The 18,675-nt window shown below is 47.6% G+C and overlaps 2 protein-coding genes across 2 annotated transcripts in view; one reads left to right on the forward strand and one right to left on the reverse strand.

Annotated features, from left to right (window-relative positions):
• Positions 1-18,675, reverse strand: part of LOC137537289 (zinc finger protein 850-like) — a 347,039-nt gene that overhangs the window by 183,163 nt on the left and 145,201 nt on the right. The window lies entirely within an intron of this gene.
• The window catches only part of LOC137535568 (zinc finger protein 585A-like), a 32,837-nt gene continuing 15,419 nt past the window's right edge, over positions 1,258-18,675 (forward strand). Inside the window, exons 1-2 of the mRNA XM_068257416.1 lie at positions 1,258-1,323; positions 4,262-5,056. Coding sequence (XP_068113517.1) covers positions 4,384-5,056 — 673 coding nt within the window. The 5' untranslated portion in view covers positions 1,258-1,323; positions 4,262-4,383. The remainder of the gene's footprint in view (positions 1,324-4,261; positions 5,057-18,675) is intronic.

Here is an 18,675-nt window from a genome sequence, read left to right on the forward strand (position 1 = left end):
GAGAGTTGATGCTCAAGTAACGCTGGTCTTACGTCCGAAGTCAGCCCCTGATGAGTCAGTTTGATGACAAAATGCATAGGGCGGAGCTACGCCGGACGTGACAAGCACGAGGATGAGAGACGGAGACTGAGTAGCGGGAGGTGCGAGAGCTCAAGGTGGTATTGACACGAGCGCTACCCGGGATGACACACTCTGTTACATGCACTTCTTGATGGCTTGTTTGTGAGTAAAAAATTGCAACTTATTTTTATTAAATGTATACGGTTTTACGCTAGGGAGGCTATATTTTAGTTTGTAATGATTGAAGCTTGTGATCTGAATCCGCCACTGGATGCATTATCCCCACAAAGTGACTACGTCCCACCTCCGGATATTATAGGAGGACAGCTGGGCGAGTGCGGGCAGTGTGGGGGTGTCCGGCTCACAGTGGGTGCTAATATTAAATATGGTTTTATATATATATATATATATATATATATACTGGCAATTTCACCATATTATTAAGGAGAGTGCCCCACAGACTTGATATTAGTTATATTGATTAATATTTTTCATGGAGCGCATACCTATCAGTATTGTACCTATGCCTGGCTACCCATACTGGGGCACCTCTGCCTGGCAACCTACATTGGGGCACCTATGCCTGGATACCTGTACTGGGGACATCTATGCCTGGCTAACCTATACTGGGGCAACTACGCCTAGATACCTATAATGGGGCCCCTACATCTGGCTACCTATACTAGGGGCAACTATGCCTGGATACCTATACTGGGGGCACCTATGCCTGCTTACCTATGCTAGCTGCAGTCACCATATACCTCTCGCATCCTCACAAGTTTGCCTAAGGCAGCAAAGAGTCTAGAACCGGCCCCTGCAATGGTGGGCATACAATCTATTCTATTTCGTTCACTCTGTTTTCGTGAGTCCATTTTTCATCCCATTTTTCTTTTTAAGTCAAACTAATCCACCATAGCCATCTCTGTACTAAACTAATCCATCCACTTTTACCAATCCTACATCCTGTGCAAAGCCCAACTGTGACTGCAGGCGTTTCCACAAACAGAGGCTGCAGTTAGCCTATTCACCACAAGATGGCAATCTCACCGCTCCCAAGTGGAACGCACAGAAAGGAAGAAATGCGAAGAAAGGAAGTGAGTTGACATAAACAGTCAGGAGGTGATGTAGCACAGACAGGAAATGATGTAGAACAGTCCGGAAGTGATGTAAACAGACAGGAAGTGATGTAAAACAGGCAGGAAGTGATGCAGCACAGCAGGAGGTGGAGTTGCAGGAAGTAGAGGGAACAAAGGGCTGGCAGAGGTAATTGTGTAATTGTTGTTATATATTGGGCAGAGCAGAGGTTTGGGAGGGACACACTTTGTTACAGAGGAGGCAGTAGTGAATCTGTCACTATCCTGATCATCCCCCTTGAAGAGGCTTTTATATCACTGCTGCGACTTGTTTGCCTTTTCTCTAGTGTCCCCTGCTTAACATTGGGGTCACATCTGGCTACCTAACTTAGGGAGAAGGGCTTCCTAATACTGGGGTCACATCTGGCTACCTAACTTAGGCAGAAGGGCTTCCTAATACTGGGGGCACATCTGGCTATCTATACTGGGGAGGGGGCTGGCTAATACTGGGGGCACATCTGGCTATCTATACTGGGGAGGAGACTGCCTAATACTGGAGACACATCTGGCTATCTATACTGGGGAGGGGGCTGCCTAATACTGGGGGCACATCTGGCTATCTATACTGGGGAGAAGGGCTTCCTAATACTGGGGGCACATCTGGCTATCTATACTGGGGAGAAGGGCTTCCTAATACTGGGGACACATCTGGCTACCTAACTTAGGCAGAAGGGCTTCCTAATACTGGGGGCACATCTGGCTATCTATACTGGGGAGAAGAGCTTCCTAATACTGGGGACACATCTGGCTACCTAACTTAGGCAGAAGGGCTTCCTAATACTGGGGGCACATCTGGCTATCTATACTGGGGAGGGGGCTGGCTAATACTGGGGGCACATCTGGCTATCTATACTGGGGAGGGGGCTTCCTAATACTGGGGACACATCTGGCTATACTGGGGAGAAGGGCTTCCTAATACTGGGGACACATCTGGCTATCTATACTGGGGAGAAGGGCTTCCTAATACTGGGGGCACATCTGGCTATCTATACTGGGGAGGGGGCTTCCTAATACTGGGGGCACATCTGGCTATACTGGGGAGGGGTTGCCTAATACTGGGGGCAAATCTGGCTATCTATACTGGGGAGGGGGCTTCCTAATACTGGGGACACATCTGGCTATACTGGGGAGGGGCTGCCTAATACTGGGGGCAAATCTGGCTATCTATACTGGGGAGGGGGCTTCCTAATACTGGGGACACATCTGGCTATCTATACTGGGGAGAAGGGCTTCCTAATACTGGGGACACATCTGGCTATCTATACTGGGGAGAAGGGCTTCCTAATACTGGGGACACATCTGGCTATCTATACTGGGGAGAAGGGCTTCCTAATACTGGGGGCACATCTGGCTATCTATACTGGGGAGGGGGCTGCCTAATACTGGGGACACATCTGGCTATCTTTACTGGGGAGAGGCTGCCTAATACTGGGGGCACATCTGGCTATCTATACTGGGGAGGGGGCTGGCTAATACTGGGGGCACATCTGGCTATGTATACTGGGGAGCAGGCTGCCTAATACTGGAGATACATCTGGCTATCTATACTGGGGTGGGGGCTTCCTAATACTGGGGGCACATCTGGCTATCTATACTGGGGAGAGGGCTGCCTAATACTGGGGGCACATCTGGCTATCTATACTGGGGAGGGGGCTGCCTAATACTGGAGACACATCTGGCTATCTATACTGGGGAGAAGGGCTTCCTAATACTGGGGACACATCTGGCTATCTATACTGGGGAGAAGGGCTTCCTAATACTGGGGACACATCTGGCTATCTATACTGGGGAGAAGGGCTTCCTAATACTGGGGACACATCTGGCTATCTATACTGGGGAGAGGCTGCCTAATACCGAGGGCACATCTGGCTAAGTATCTATATTGGGGAGGGGGCTGCCTAATACTGGTGGCACATCTGGCTATCTATACTGGGGAGGGCTGCCTAATACTGGGGGAACATTTTCCTATCTATACTGGGGAGGGAGCTGCCTAATACTGGGGGCACATCTGGCTATCTATACTGGGGAGGGGGGCTGCCTAATACTGGGGACACATCTGGCTATCTATACTGGGGAGAGGCTGCCTAATACTGGGGGAACATTTTCCTATCTATACTGGGGAGGGAGCTGCCTAATACTGGGGGCACATCTGGCTATCTATACTGGGGAGGGGGGCTGCCTAATACTGGGGACACATCTGGCTATCTATACTGGGGAGGGCTGCCTAATACTGGGGGAACATTTTCCTATCTATACTGGGGAGGGAGCTGCCTAATACTGGGGGCACATCTGGCTATCTATACTGGGGAGGGGGGCTGCCTAATCCTGGGGGCTCATCTGGCTATCTATACTGGGGAGGGGGCTGCCTAATACTGGGGATGTGTCTGGCTAGCTATACTGGGGAGCGGGCTGGCTAATACTGGGGGCACATCTGGCTATCTATACTGGGGAGGGGCTGCCTACTACTGGAGGCACATCTGGCTATCTATAATGGGGAGCGGGCTGCCTAATTTTGGTGGCACATCTGGCTATCTATACTGGGGAGGGGCTACCTGATACTGGGGGCTCATCTGGCTATCTATACTGGTCTTCTGTTACTTTGGTCCTGGTATTGGCATTGTCCCATCTGGGAGGGTTTGTTGCTATGGCTCTTGGAGGGTTTGGGGTTAGTAGGTGATGGGCAGGTGGGTTTAGGTATGGTCAGGTTATGGAGCTGCAGTCCCCTCTGCCTAGTTCATCAGGTGCCAGAGCCGTAAGTAATGATAAGTTATAGCTAATTAGCTGCAGGCCTCTGCTCCTATCTCCCTCTGTCTCCAGCTGTTCTCTCCTCACATCCTCATCCATCTACCGCTGCCAGCACTGCTGTACCCTCCCAGGAATGTGTGCATGGAGAGGAGGAGAGAAGCACCAGATGATGAGCAAGGCACACTGGGAAAGAGGACTGTGCTACTGAATGTGCAGGAGACCACAGCTTATGGGAGATTCTCACCCCTAGCAAATTATGTGCTTTTCTGTGCTCTGTTTATTACTGCTAATAGCTCACTGCTATAATCTGTTATCCTTTTCAGAACTGAGATCTGAGCTCAAAGTGCAAGAGAGGAGTGATCAGCAGTCTATGGAGGAGAGAGACATGATGAGGACGTAAAAAGAGGAAGAAAAAAAGAAATATGTGAGGAGTGATCAGCAGTCTATGGAGGAGGGTGACATGATGAGGACAATTAAAGAGGAAGAAGAAGAGACATATGTGAGGAGTGATCAGCGGTCTATGGAGGAGGGGGACATGATGAGGACATGTAAAGAAGAGGAAGAAGAGACGTATGTGAGGAGTGATCAGCAGTCTATGGAGGAGGGTGACATGATGGGGACATGTAAAGAGGAAGAAGAAGAGACGTATGTGAGGAGTGATCAGCAGTCTATGGAGAAGGGTGACATGATGAGGAAAAGTAAAGAGGAAGAAGAAGAGACGTATGTGAGGAGTGATCAGCAGTTTATGGTGGAGGGTAACATGATGAGGACAAGTAAAGAGGAAGAAGAAGAGACGTATGTGAGGAGTGATCAGCAGTCTATGGAGGAGGGTGACATGATGGGGAAATGTAAAGAGGAAGAAGAAGAGACGTATGTGAGGAGTGATCAGAAGTCTATGGAGGAGGGAGACATGATGAGGACAAGTAAAGAGGAAGAAGAAGAGACGTATGTGAGGAGTGATCAGCAGTCTATGGAGGAGGGAGACATGATGAGGACATGTAAAGAGGAAGAAGAGACATATGTGAGGAGTGATCAGCAGTCTATGGAGGAGGGTGACATGATAAGGACAAGTAAAGAAGAGGAAGAGGAAAAATACATTATTACAGGGATCAGCACTGGTGAGTGATAAACATGAGATATTCAAAATACTTATTAAACTGAATAACAATCATGTCCCTGCTGAGCACAGTGTAGCATGAAGCCAATAAGTGGAGGAGGAATTGTGAGGAGTAATAGGAGTGTGACGGGTGTAATGTGACTGCACAGTGTGCCTGTAATGAGGTATAAACACACTATGTACACAGGGAATGTGAGAAGTAATAGGGGTGTGATGTGTAATGTGACTGCACAGTGTGCCTGTAATGAGGTATAAACACACTATATACACAGGGAATGTGAGAAGTAATAGGGGTGTGATGTGTGTAATGTGACTGCACAGTGTGCCTGTAATGAGGTATAAACACACTATGTACACAGGGAATGTGAGAAGTAATAGGGGTGTGATGTGTGTAATGTGACTGCACAGTGTGCCTGTAATGAGGTATAAACACACTATGTACACAGGGAATGTGAGAAGTAATAGGGGTGTGATGTGTAATGTGACTGCACAGTGTGCCTGTAATGAGGGATAAACACACTATGTACACAGGGAATGTGAGAAGTAATAGGGGTGTGATGTGTGTAATGTGACTGCACAGTGTGCCTGTAATGAGGTATAAACACACTATGTACACAGGGAATGTGAGGAGTAATAGGGGTGTGATGTGTGTAATGTGACTGCACAGTGTGCCTGTAATGGGGTATAAACACACTATGTACACAGGGAATGTGAGAAGTAATAGGAGTATGATGTGTAATGTGACTGCACAGTGTGCCTGTAACGAGGTATAAACACACTATGTACCCAGGGAATGTGAGGAGTAATAGGGGTGTGATGTGTGTAATGTGACTGCACAGTGTGCCTGTAATGTGGTATAAACACACTATGTACACAGGGAATGTGAGAAGTAATAGGAGTGTGACGGGTGTAATGTGACTGCACAGTGTGCCTGTAATGAGGTATAAACACACTATATACACAGGGAATGTGAGAAGTAATAGGGGTGTGATGTGTGTAATGTGACTGCACAGTGTGCCTGTAATGAGGTATAAACACACTATGTACACAGGGAATGTGAGAAGTAATAGGGGTGTGATGTGTGTAATGTGACTGCACAGTGTGCCTGTAATGAGGTATAAACACACTATGTACACAGGGAATGTGAGAAGTAATAGGGGTGTGATGTGTAATGTGACTGCACAGTGTGCCTGTAATGAGGGATAAACACACTATGTACACAGGGAATGTGAGAAGTAATAGGGGTGTGATGTGTGTAATGTGACTGCACAGTGTGCCTGTAATGAGGTATAAACACACTATGTACACAGGGAATGTGAGGAGTAATAGGGGTGTGATGTGTGTAATGTGACTGCACAGTGTGCCTGTAATGGGGTATAAACACACTATGTACACAGGGAATGTGAGAGGTAATAGGGGTGTGATGTGTAATGTGGCTGCACAGTGTGCCTGTAATGAGGTATAAACACACTATGTACACGGGGAATGTGAGGAGTAATAGGGGTGTGATGTGTAATGTGACAGCACAGTGTGCCTGTAATGAGGTATAAACACACTATGTACACAGGGAATGTGAGGAGTAATAGGGGTGTGATGTGTGTAATGTGACTGCACAGTGTGCCTGTAATGAGGTATAAACACACTATGTACACAGGGAATGTGAGAAGTAATAGGGGAGTGATGTGTGTAATGTGACTGCACAGTGTGCCTGTAATGAGGTATATACACACACTATGTACACAGGGAATGTGAGGAGTAATAGGGGTGTGATGTGTGTAATGTGACTGCACAGTGTGCCTGTAATGAGGTATAAACACACTATGTACACAGGGAATGTGAGAAGTAATAGGGGTGTGATGTGTAATGTGACTGCACAGTGTGCCTGTAATGAGCTATAAACACACTATGTACACAGGGAATGTGAGGAGTAATATGGGTGTGATGTGTGTAATGTGACTGCACAGTGTGCCTGTAATGAGCTATAAACACACTATGTACACAGGGAATGTGAGGAGTAATATGGGTGTGATGTGTGTAATGTGACTGCACAGTGTGCCTGTAATGAGGTATAAACACACTATGTACACAGGGAATGTGAGAAGTAATAGGGGTGTGATGTGTGTAATTTGGCTGCACAGTGTGCCTGTAATGAGGTATAAACACACTATGTACACAGGGAATGTGAGAAGTAATAGGGGTGTGATGTGTGTAATGTGACTGCACAGTGTGCCTGTAATGAGGTATAAACACACTATGTACACAGGGAATGTGAGGAGTAATAGGGGAGTGGTGTGTGTAATTTGGCTGCACAGTGTGCCTGTAATGAGGTATAAACACACTATGTACACAGGGAATGCAGTGTTCTCCCCAGAATTTTTTTCCAGCGGGGTGGCATGAAAAAGTAGCCGGGTGGGGCACAACCGGGGGAATGCAGGGGGTACATTTGAAAATCGGCGCCGGTAGACTTGGGCGCAGGATACAGCGGTATATGGCTGATCCTGCTTCTTGCACAAGTCCGGGCCGTTTTAATTACTATTCCCCCTCCAGGCCGCCATGGATAGTGGGGGAATGAAATAATTTGGCTTCCAGCAATAGCTGGAAGCCCAATTATTGTGTTTTTTAAGCAACTTTGGCTCCGTCTTTTGACGGAGCCGACGTTACTCACTGAGCGCCGCTATAGACTGATTGCCATTATAGCCTATGGCGGCGCTGGCTGCGCCCAAATCTAGCAGCGCTGACGCAACTCTGCTCACAGCATAGGAGGAGGAAACAAGCTGATGTTAGCCTGGTGCTCACCAAAATTAGATGGGTGGAGAATGTGGCCAAAAGAGCCTGGGGAGAACACTGAGCCTCCATATGGCTCTCATTTCAGGCGTGCTTTAACAAATACACCATCTGTCTTAAAGGGACTCAGCTGAAAATAGTAAAAAGATTTTGGGGAGGAAGCTCCAGGTATGTATAAAGCCCCATCTACACAATACGATTCTTTGTACAATTCAATTACGATTCTATTTATGATCCAATTAAATCTGACATGTCCGATCGGGATTCGATTTGCCATTGTTTTGCAATGGCAAAGCGAATTGAATCGAATCCCGGTCGGACATGTCGGATTTAATCGGATCGTAAATAGAATCGTAATTGAATCACACAAAGAATCTTATAGTGTAGATAGGGCTTAAATCTTTTTACTATTTTCAGCTCTGGTACACTTTAAGGGCTTGTTTCCACTGTAGCGGTGCGGAATCGCCTGGATTCCACCGCTGAAGAAATCGCATGCGGCTGCGTTTCCCCATGCGGATTTCCCCGCGATTTCGCATGGCAAGGAGCCATGCGAATTTAACCATGTCACTGCCTGTGTTAAGTTCCATTGGCTTTCATGCGAAATCGCGGGGAAATCCGCATGACAAAGCCGCATGCGATTTCCCTATTAAATACATTAGCGGCGATTCGCCCGCATTCCTGCCGCGCGCGAATCTGCACGACCCTGTCGTGCAGATTTTCCCCGCACCGAAAAACGCTGCCGCCGCCGCACACGTGGAAACAGCCCCATCCACTAACATTAAGTAAGCGAATCCGCATGCAGTGCCCGCATGCGGATTCGCTATAGTGGAAATGAGCCCTAAAGTGAACAGTGCTTTTTGTTATATTTGCAGCTACAGAAATCCGTCTGACAGTGCAGGTGAAACAGACATCATATAGTTAACACATGTCCAGAGCTATACAGCTATATGTATTGGGCATCGTTAATGGTAGCGATCGAACACAATTATTCAGTCAATGGTTTTGGGGTTGATTCCTCTACCAATCATCTGATTGATAAAGTTTTCCTTGTTTGTGGATCCCATCGATTGTTTCCGGCTGAATGCATTTATTCGATCAGGAATCGTGTTGCATGTCCATGTTCTACAGATTACTCTGAGAAGCTACAAATTCACACAGATAAGAACTGTGTTTTTTTGTGTGTGTGAAAATGCAAAGTGCAGCATGGTCTGAAAGGACATGCTGGCCCTTGTGATTTCACAGGTTTATTATTGTATCCTTAGGGTTAAAAAGGGGGGGGGGGGGAGGGATGGTTAGAATAAACGTCAGGACAAATTTTTTTTTTTGTGTGCAAACTGTCTGAGGTCACAGCTGAGCTGCCAGCTACATGCGTTTTGCCTGTATCTGTTCTGATCAGGTTTGTTCTCTTCAGTGCTGCGGTCAGTGAGCTCCGTTCTCCAGGCAGCCAAAACATCCCCTCTCTATGAAACTACTCCGCATCTGCCCCGTGGGTCTTGTGACAGCCGGGGGAGGAGGTGAGTGATTGCCTGCACTCCCCACTCCTCTCTAGTCTTCTAAACACAAGTGCCGTATATTTCACAGAGACGGGCAAGTAATTATGGATACACATTCAGAGGGGAGGGAGGGAGAGAGACAACTGACCTAATGACGCAGCTCTGAGGAGGAAAGGAGGCTCCGAATTACAAAGCCAAACGGCCGCAGTCTGCCCTGCCTTTATAGCTACACAAACACCAAAGTCCCTTCTCTATGACTGACTGTTTGTATCGTTCCTGCAAGAGCATGCTGCGCTGCAGTCAGATGGTCCCGCCTACTGCCGAGCTGAGCCAATACCTGTACGAGCCTGCTGAAAAGCAGGAGATCTCGTACACAGAGGAGAGAGCCCAGCGTGTGACGCAGCCGGGCGGGGGGCTTACCTCACCCGGGCGGCGCGCCCACCTAATTGATCCTGGGGAGAACACTGGAATGTGAAAAGTAATAGGGGTGTGATGTGTAATGTGACTGCACAGTGTGCCTGTAATGAGGTATAAAACCATTATGTACACAGGGGATGTGAGGAGTAATAGGGGTGTGATGTGTGTAATGTGACTGCACAATGTACCTGTAATGAGGTATAAACACACTATGTACACAGGGAATGTGAGGAGTAATAGGGTGTGATGTGTGTAATGTGACTGCACAGTGTGCCTGTAATGAGGTATAAACACACTATGTACACAGGGGAATGTGAGGAGTAATAGGGGTGTGATGTGTGTAATGTGACTGCACAGTGTGCCTGTAATGAGGTATAAAACCATTATGTACACAGGGAATGTGAGGAGTAATAGGGTGTGATGTGTGTAATGTGACTGCACAGTGTGCCTGTAATGAGGTATAAACACACTATGTACACAGGGAATGTGAGAAGTAATAGGGGTGTGATGTGTAATGTTACTGCACAGTGTGCCTGTAGTGAGGTATAAACACACTATGTACACAGGGAATGTGAGAAGTAATAGGGGTGTGATGTGTAATGTGACTGCACAGTGTGCCTGTAATGAGGTATAAACACACTATGTACACAGGGAATGTGAGAAGTAATAGGAGTATGATGTGTAATGTGACTGCACAGTGTGCCTGTAACGAGGTATAAACACACTATATACACAGGGAATGTGAGAAGTAATAGGGGTGTGATGTGTGTAATGTGACTGCACAGTGTGCCTGTAATGAGGTATAAACACACTATGTACACAGGGAATGTGAGAAGTAATAGGGGTGTGATGTGTGTAATGTGACTGCACAGTGTGCCTGTAATGAGGTATAAACACACTATGTACACAGGGAATGTGAGAAGTAATAGGGGTGTGATGTGTGTAATGTGACTGCACAGTGTACCTGTAATGAGGTATAAACACACTATGTACACAGGGAATGTGAGAAGTAATAGGGGTGTGATGTGTGTAATGTGACTGCACAGTGTGCCTGTAATGAGGTATAAACACACTATGTACACAAGGAATGTGAGGAGTAATAGGGGTGTGATGTGTAATGTGACTGCACAGTGTGCCTGTAATGAGGTATAAACACACACTATGTACACAGGGAATGTGAGGAGTAATAGGGCTGTGATGTGTGTAATGTGACTGCACAGTGTGCCTGTAATGAGGTATAAACACACTATGTACACAGAGAATGTGAGAAGTAATAGGGGTGTGATGTGTAATGTGACTGCACAGTGTGCCTGTAATGAGGTATAAACACACTATGTACACAGGGAGTGTGAGAAGTAATAGGGGTGTGATGTGTGTAATGTGACTGCACAGTGTGCCTGTAATGAGGTATAAACACACTATGTACCCAGGGAATGTGAGGAGTAATAGGGGTGAGATGTGTGTAATGTGGCTATACAGTGTGCCTGTAATGAGGTATAAACACACTATGTACACAGGGAATGTGAGAAGTAATAGGGGTGTGATGTGTGTAATGTGACTGCACAGTGTGCCTGTAATGAGGTATAAACACACTATGTACACAGGGAATGTGAGAAGTAATAGGGGTGTGATGTGTGTAATGTGACTGCACAGTGTGCCTGTAATGAGGTATAAACACACTATGTACACAGGGAATGTGAGAAGTAATAGGGGTGTGATGTGTGTAATGTGACTGCACAGTGTACCTGTAATGAGGTATAAACATACTATGTACACAGGGAATGTGAGAAGTAATAGGAGTATGATGTGTAATGTGACTGCACAGTGTGCCTGTAACGAGGTATAAACACACTATATACACAGGGAATGTGAGAAGTAATAGGGGTGTGATGTGTGTAATGTGACTGCACAGTGTGCCTGTAATGAGGTATAAACACACTATGTACACAGGAAATGTGAGAAGTAATAGGGGTGTGATGTGTGTAATGTGACTGCACAGTGTGCCTGTAATGAGGTATAAACACACTATGTACACAGGGAATGTGAGAAGTAATAGGGGTGTGATGTGTGTAATGTGACTGCACAGTGTACCTGTAATGAGGTATAAACACACTATGTACACAGGGAATGTGAGAAGTAATAGGGGTGTGATGTGTGTAATGTGACTGCACAGTGTGCCTGTAATGAGGTATAAACACACTATGTACACAAGGAATGTGAGGAGTAATAGGGGTGTGATGTGTAATGTGACTGCACAGTGTGCCTGTAATGAGGTATAAACACACACTATGTACACAGGGAATGTGAGGAGTAATAGGGCTGTGATGTGTGTAATGTGACTGCACAGTGTGCCTGTAATGAGGTATAAACACACTATGTACACAGAGAATGTGAGAAGTAATAGGGGTGTGATGTGTGTAATGTGACTGCACAGTGTGCCTGTAATGAGGTATAAACACACTATGTACACAGGGAATGTGAGAAGTAATAGGGGTGTGATGTGTCATGTGACTGCACAGTGTGCCTGTAATGAGGTATAAACACACTATGTACACAGGGAATGTGAGGAGTAATAGGGGTGTGATGTGTGTAATGTGACTGCACAGTGTGCCTGTAATGAGGTATAAACACACTATGTACACAGGGAATGTGAGAAGTAATAGGGGTGTGATGTGTGTAATGTGACTGCACAGTGTACCTGTAATGAGGTATAAACACACTATGTACACAGGGAGTGTGAGAAGTAATAGGGGTGTGATGTGTGTAATGTGACTGCACAGTGTGCCTGTAATGAGGTATAAACACACTATGTACCCAGGGAATGTGAGGAGTAATAGGGGTGAGATGTGTGTAATGTGGCTATACAGTGTGCCTGTAATGAGGTATAAACACACTATGTACACAGGGAATGTGAGAAGTAATAGGGGTGTGATGTGTGTAATGTGACTGCACAGTGTGCCTGTAATGAGGTATAAACACACTATGTACACAGGGAATGTGAGAAGTAATAGGGGTGTGATGTGTGTAATGTGACTGCACAGTGTGCCTGTAATGAGGTATAAACACACTATGTACACAGGGAATGTGAGAAGTAATAGGGGTGTGATGTGTGTAATGTGACTGCACAGTGTACCTGTAATGAGGTATAAACATACTATGTACACAGGGAATGTGAGAAGTAATAGGAGTATGATGTGTAATGTGACTGCACAGTGTGCCTGTAACGAGGTATAAACACACTATATACACAGGGAATGTGAGAAGTAATAGGGGTGTGATGTGTGTAATGTGACTGCACAGTGTGCCTGTAATGAGGTATAAACACACTATGTACACAGGGAATGTGAGAAGTAATAGGGGTGTGATGTGTGTAATGTGACTGCACAGTGTGCCTGTAATGAGGTATAAACACACTATGTACACAGGGAATGTGAGAAGTAATAGGGGTGTGATGTGTGTAATGTGACTGCACAGTGTACCTGTAATGAGGTATAAACACACTATGTACACAGGGAATGTGAGAAGTAATAGGGGTGTGATGTGTGTAATGTGACTGCACAGTGTGCCTGTAATGAGGTATAAACACACTATGTACACAGGGAATGTGAGAAGTAATAGGGGTGTGATGTGTAATGTGACTGCACAGTGTGCCTGTAATGAGGTATAAACACACTATGAACACAGGGAATGTGAGGAGTAATAGGGGTGTGATGTGTAATGTGACTGCACAGTGTGCCTGTAATGAGGTATAAACACACTATGTACACAGGGAATGTGAGAAGTAATAGGGGTGTGATGTGTGTAATGTGACTGCACAGTGTGCCTGTAATGAGGTATAAACACACTATGTACACAGGGAATGTGAGGAGTAATAGGGGTGTGATGTGTAATGTCACTGCACAGTGTGTCTGTAATGAGGTATAAACACACTATGTACACAGGGAATGTGAGGAGTAATAGGGGTGTGATGTGTGTAATGTGACTGCACAGTGTGCCTGTAATGAGGTATAAACACACTATGTACACTGGGAATGTGAGGAGTAATAGGGGTGTGATGTGTAATGTGGCTGCACAGTGTGCCTGTAATGAGGTATAAACACACTATGTACACCTGGAATGTGAGAAGTAATAGGGGTGTGATGTGTGTAATGTGACTGCACAGTGTGCCTGTAATGAGGTATAAACACACTATGTACACAGGGAATGTGAGGAGTAATAGGGTGTGATGTGTGTAATGTGACTGCACAGTGTGCCTGTAATGAGGTATAAACACACTATGTACACAGGGAATGTGAGGAGTAATAGGGGTGTGATGTGTAATGTCACTGCACAGTGTGTCTGTAATGAGGTATACACACACTATGTACACAGGGAATGTGAGGAGTAATAGGGGTGTGATGTGTGTAATGTGACTGCACAGTGTGCCTGTAATAAGGTATAAACACACTATGTGCACAGGGAATGTGAGGATTAATAGAAATGGCTCAGCATGCCCTGGTGCATTCTCTGCTGCGCAGGAGCAGCTCTGTCCTCCCATTGCAGGTACAGTACAAGCACTTGTCCTAGAAATATCCCAGCATGCCCTGGTGCATTCTCTGCTGCACAGGAGCAGCTCTGTGCTCCCATTGGAGGTACAGTACAAGCACTTGTCCTAGAAATGGCCCAGCATGCCCTGATACATTCTCTGCTGCACAGGAGCAGCTCTGTCCTCCCATTGGAGGTACGGTACAAGCACTTGTCCTAGAAATGGCCCAGCATGCCCTGGTGCATTCTCTGCTGCACAGGAGCAGCTCTGTCCTCCCACTGGAGGTACAGTACAAGCACTTGTCCTAGAAATATCCCAGCATGCCCTGGTACATTCTCTGCTGCACAGGAGCAGCTCTGTCCTCCTATTGGAGGTACAGTACAAGCACTTGTCCTAGAAATGGCCCAGCATGCCCTGGTGCATTCTCTGCTGCACAGGAGCAGCTCTGTCCTCCTATTAGAGGAACAGTACAAGCACTTGTCCTAGAAATGGCTCAGCATGCCCTGGTACATTCTCTGCTGCACAGGAGCAGCTCTGTCCTCCCATTGCAGGTATAGTACAAGCACTTATCCTAGAAATATCCCAGCATGCCCTGGTACATTCTCTGCTGCACAGGAGCAGCTCTGTCCTCCCATTGGAGGTACAGTACAAGCACTTGTCCTAGAAATGGCCCAGCATGCCCTGGTGCATTCTCTGCTGCACAGGAGCAGCTCTGTCCTCCCATTGGAGGTACAGTACAAGAACTTGTCCTAGAAATATCCCAGCATGCCCTGGTACATTTTCTGCTGCACAGGAGCAGCTCTGTCCTCCCATTGGAGGTACAGTACAAGCACTTGTCCTAGAAATGGCCCAGCATGCCCTGGTGCATTCTCTGCTGCACAGGAGCAGCTCTGTCCTCCCATTGGAGGTACAGTACAAGCACTTGTCCTAGAAATGGCCCAGCATGCCCTGGTACATTCTCTGCTGCACAGGAGCAGCTCTGTCCTCCCATTGGAGGTACAGTACAAGAACTTGTCCTAGAAATATCCCAGCATGCCCTGGTACATTCTCTGCTGCACAGGAGCAGCTCTGTCCTCCCATTGGAGGTACAGTACAAGCACTTGTCCTTGAGATGGCCCAGCATTCCCTGGTACATTCTCTGCTGCACAGGAGCAGCTCTGTCCTCCTATTAGAGGAACAGTACAAGCACTTGTCCTAGAAATGGCTCAGCATGCCCTGGTACATTTTCTGCTGCACAGGAGCAGCTCTGTCCTCCCATTGGAGGTACAGTACAAGCACTTGTCCTAGAAATGGCCCAGCATGCCCTGGTACATTCTCTGCTGCACAGGAGCAGCTCTGTCCTCCCATTGGAGGTACTGTACAAGCACTTGTCCTAGAAATATCCCAGCATGCCCTGGTACATTCTCTGCTGCACAGGAGCAGCTCTGTCCTCCCATTGGAGGTACAGTACAAGCACTTGTCCTAGAAATATCCCAGCATGCCCTGGTACATTCCCTGCTGCACAGGAGCAGCTCTGCCCTCCTATTGGAGGTACAGTACAAGCACTTGTCCTAGAAATGGCCCAGCATGCCCTGGTACATTCTTTGCTGCACAGGAGCAGCTCTGTCCTCCCATTGGAGGTACAGTACAAGCTCTTGTCCTAGAAATGGCCCAGCATGCCCTGGTGCATTCTCTGCTGCACAGGAGCAGCTCTGTCCTCCCATTGGAGGTACAGTACAAGCACTTGTCCTAGAAATGGCCCAGCATGCCCTGGTACATTCTCTGCTGCACAGGAGCAGCTCTGTCCTCCCATTAGAGGTACAGTACAAGCACTTGTCCTAGAAATGGCCCAGCATGCCCTGGTACATTCTCTGCTGCACAGGAGCAGCTCTGTCCTCCCATTGGGGGTACAGTACAAGCACTTGTCCTAGAAATGGCCCAGCATGCCCTGGTACATTCTCTGCTGCACAGGAGCAGCTCTGTCCTCCCATTGAAGGTACAGTACAAGCACTTGTCCTAGAAATGGCTCAGCATGCCCTGGTGTATTCTCTGCTGCACAGGAGCAGCTCTGTCCTCCCATTTGAGGTTACAGGACAAGCACTTGTCCTAGAAATATCCCAGCATGCCCTGGTACATTCTCTGCTGCATAGGAGCAGCTCTGTCCTCCCATTGGAGGTACAGTACAAGCACTTGTCCTAGAAATGGCCCAGCATGCCCTGGTACATTCTCTGCTGCACAGGAGCAGCTCTGTCCTCCCATTAGAGGTACAGTACAAGCACTTGTCCTAGAAATGGCTCAGCATGCCCTGGTGTATTCTCTGCTGCACAGGAGCAGCTCTGTCCTCCCATTTGAGGTTACAGGACAAGCACTTGTCCTAGAAATATCCCAGCATGCCCTGGTACATTCTCTGCTGCATAGGAGCAGGTTCTGTGCATCAGAGAGTGTATCAGGGCATGCTGGGCCATTTCTAGGACAAGTGCTTGTACTGTACCTCCAATGGGAGGACAGAGCTGGCCCTGTGCAGCAGAGAATGTACAAGGGCATGCTGGGATATTTCTAGGACAAGTGCTTGTACGGTGCCTCCAATGGGAGGACAGAGCTGCTCCTGTGCAGCAGAGAATGTACCAGGGCATGCTGGGCCATTTCTAGGACAAGTGCTTGTACTGTACCTCCAATGGGAGGACAGAGCTGCTCCTGTGCAGCAGATAATGTATCAGGGCATGCTGGGATATTTCTAGGACAAGTGCTTGTACTGTATCTCCAATGGGAGGACAGAGCTGCTCCTGTGCAGCAGAGAATGTACCAGGGCATGCTGGGCCATTTCTAGGACAAGTGCTTGTACTGTACCTCCAATGGGAGGACAGAGCTGCTCCTGTGCAGCAGATAATGTATCAGGGCATGCTGAGATATTTCTAGGACAAGTGCTTGTACTGTACCTCCAATGGGAGGACAGAGCTGCTCCTGTGCAGCAGAGAATGTACCAGGGCATGCTGGGCCATTTCCAGGACAAGTGCTTGTACTGTACCTCCAATGGGAGGACATAGCTGCTCCTGTGCAGCAGATAATGTATCAGGGCATGCTGGGATATTTCTAGGACAAGTGCTTGTACTGTACCTCCAATGGGAGGACAGAGCTGCTCCCGTGCAGCAGAGAATGTACCAGGGCATGCTGGGCCATTTCTAGGACAAGTGCTTGTACTGTACCTCCAATGGGAGGACAGAGCTGCTCCTGTGCAGCAGAGAATGTACCAGGGCATGCTGGGCCATTTCTAGGACAAGGGCTTGTACTGTACCTCCAATGGGAGGACAGAGCTGGTCCTGTGCAGCAGAGAATGTACCAGGGCATGCTGGGCCATTTCTAGGACAAGTGCTTGTACTGTACCTCCAATGGGAGGACAGAGCTGGTCCTGTGCAGCAGAGAATGTACCAGGGCATGCTGGGATATTTCTAGGACAAGCGCTTGTACTGTACCTCCAATAGGAGGACAGAGCTGCTCCTGTGCAGCAGAGAATGTACCGGGGCATGCTGGGCCATTTCTAGGACAAGAGCTTGTACTGTATCTCCAATGGGAGGACAGAGCTGCTCCTGTGCAGCAGAGAATGTACCAGGGCATGCTGGGCCATTTTTAGGACAAGTGCTTGTACTGTACCTCCAATGGGAGGACAGAGCTGCTCCTGTGCAGCAGAGAATGTACCAGTGCATGCTGGGTCATTTCTAGAACAATTGCTTGTGCTGTACCTCCAATGGGAGGACAGAGCTGCTCCTGTGCAGCAGAGAATGTACCAGGGCATGCTGGGATATTTCTAAGACAAGTGCTTGTGCTGTACCTCCAATGGGAGGGCAGAGCTGGTTTTGTGCAGCAGAGAATGTACCAGGGAATGCTGGGCCATTTCTAGGACAAGTGCTTGTGCTGTACCTCCAATGGGAGGGCAGAGCTGGTCCTGTGCAGCAGAGAATGTACCAGAGCATGCTGGGCCATTTCTAGGACAAGTGCTTGTACTGTACCTCCAATGGGAGGGTAGAGCTGGTCCTGTGCAGCAGAGAATGTACCAGGGCATGCTGGACCATTTCTAGGACAAGAGCTTGTACTGTATCTCCAATGGGAGGACAGAGCTGGTCCTGTGCAGCAGAGAATGTACCAGGGCATGCTGGGATATTTCTAGGACAAGTGCTTGTACAGTACCTCCAATGGGAGAACAGAGCTGCTCCTGTGCTGCAGAGAATGTACCAGGGCATGCGGGGCCATTTCTAGGACAAGTGCTTGTACTGTACCTCCAATGGGAGGACAGAGCTGGTCCTGTGCAGCAGAGAATGTACCAGGGCATGCTGGGCCATTTCTAGGACAAATGCTTGTACTGTACCTGCAATGGGAGGGTAGAGCTGGTCCTGTGCAGCAGAGAATGTACCAGGGCATGCTGGACCA

The sequence above is a fragment of the Hyperolius riggenbachi genome, chromosome 10, assembly GCF_040937935.1.
Source record: "Hyperolius riggenbachi isolate aHypRig1 chromosome 10, aHypRig1.pri, whole genome shotgun sequence".
Taxonomy (NCBI): domain Eukaryota; kingdom Metazoa; phylum Chordata; class Amphibia; order Anura; family Hyperoliidae; genus Hyperolius; species Hyperolius riggenbachi.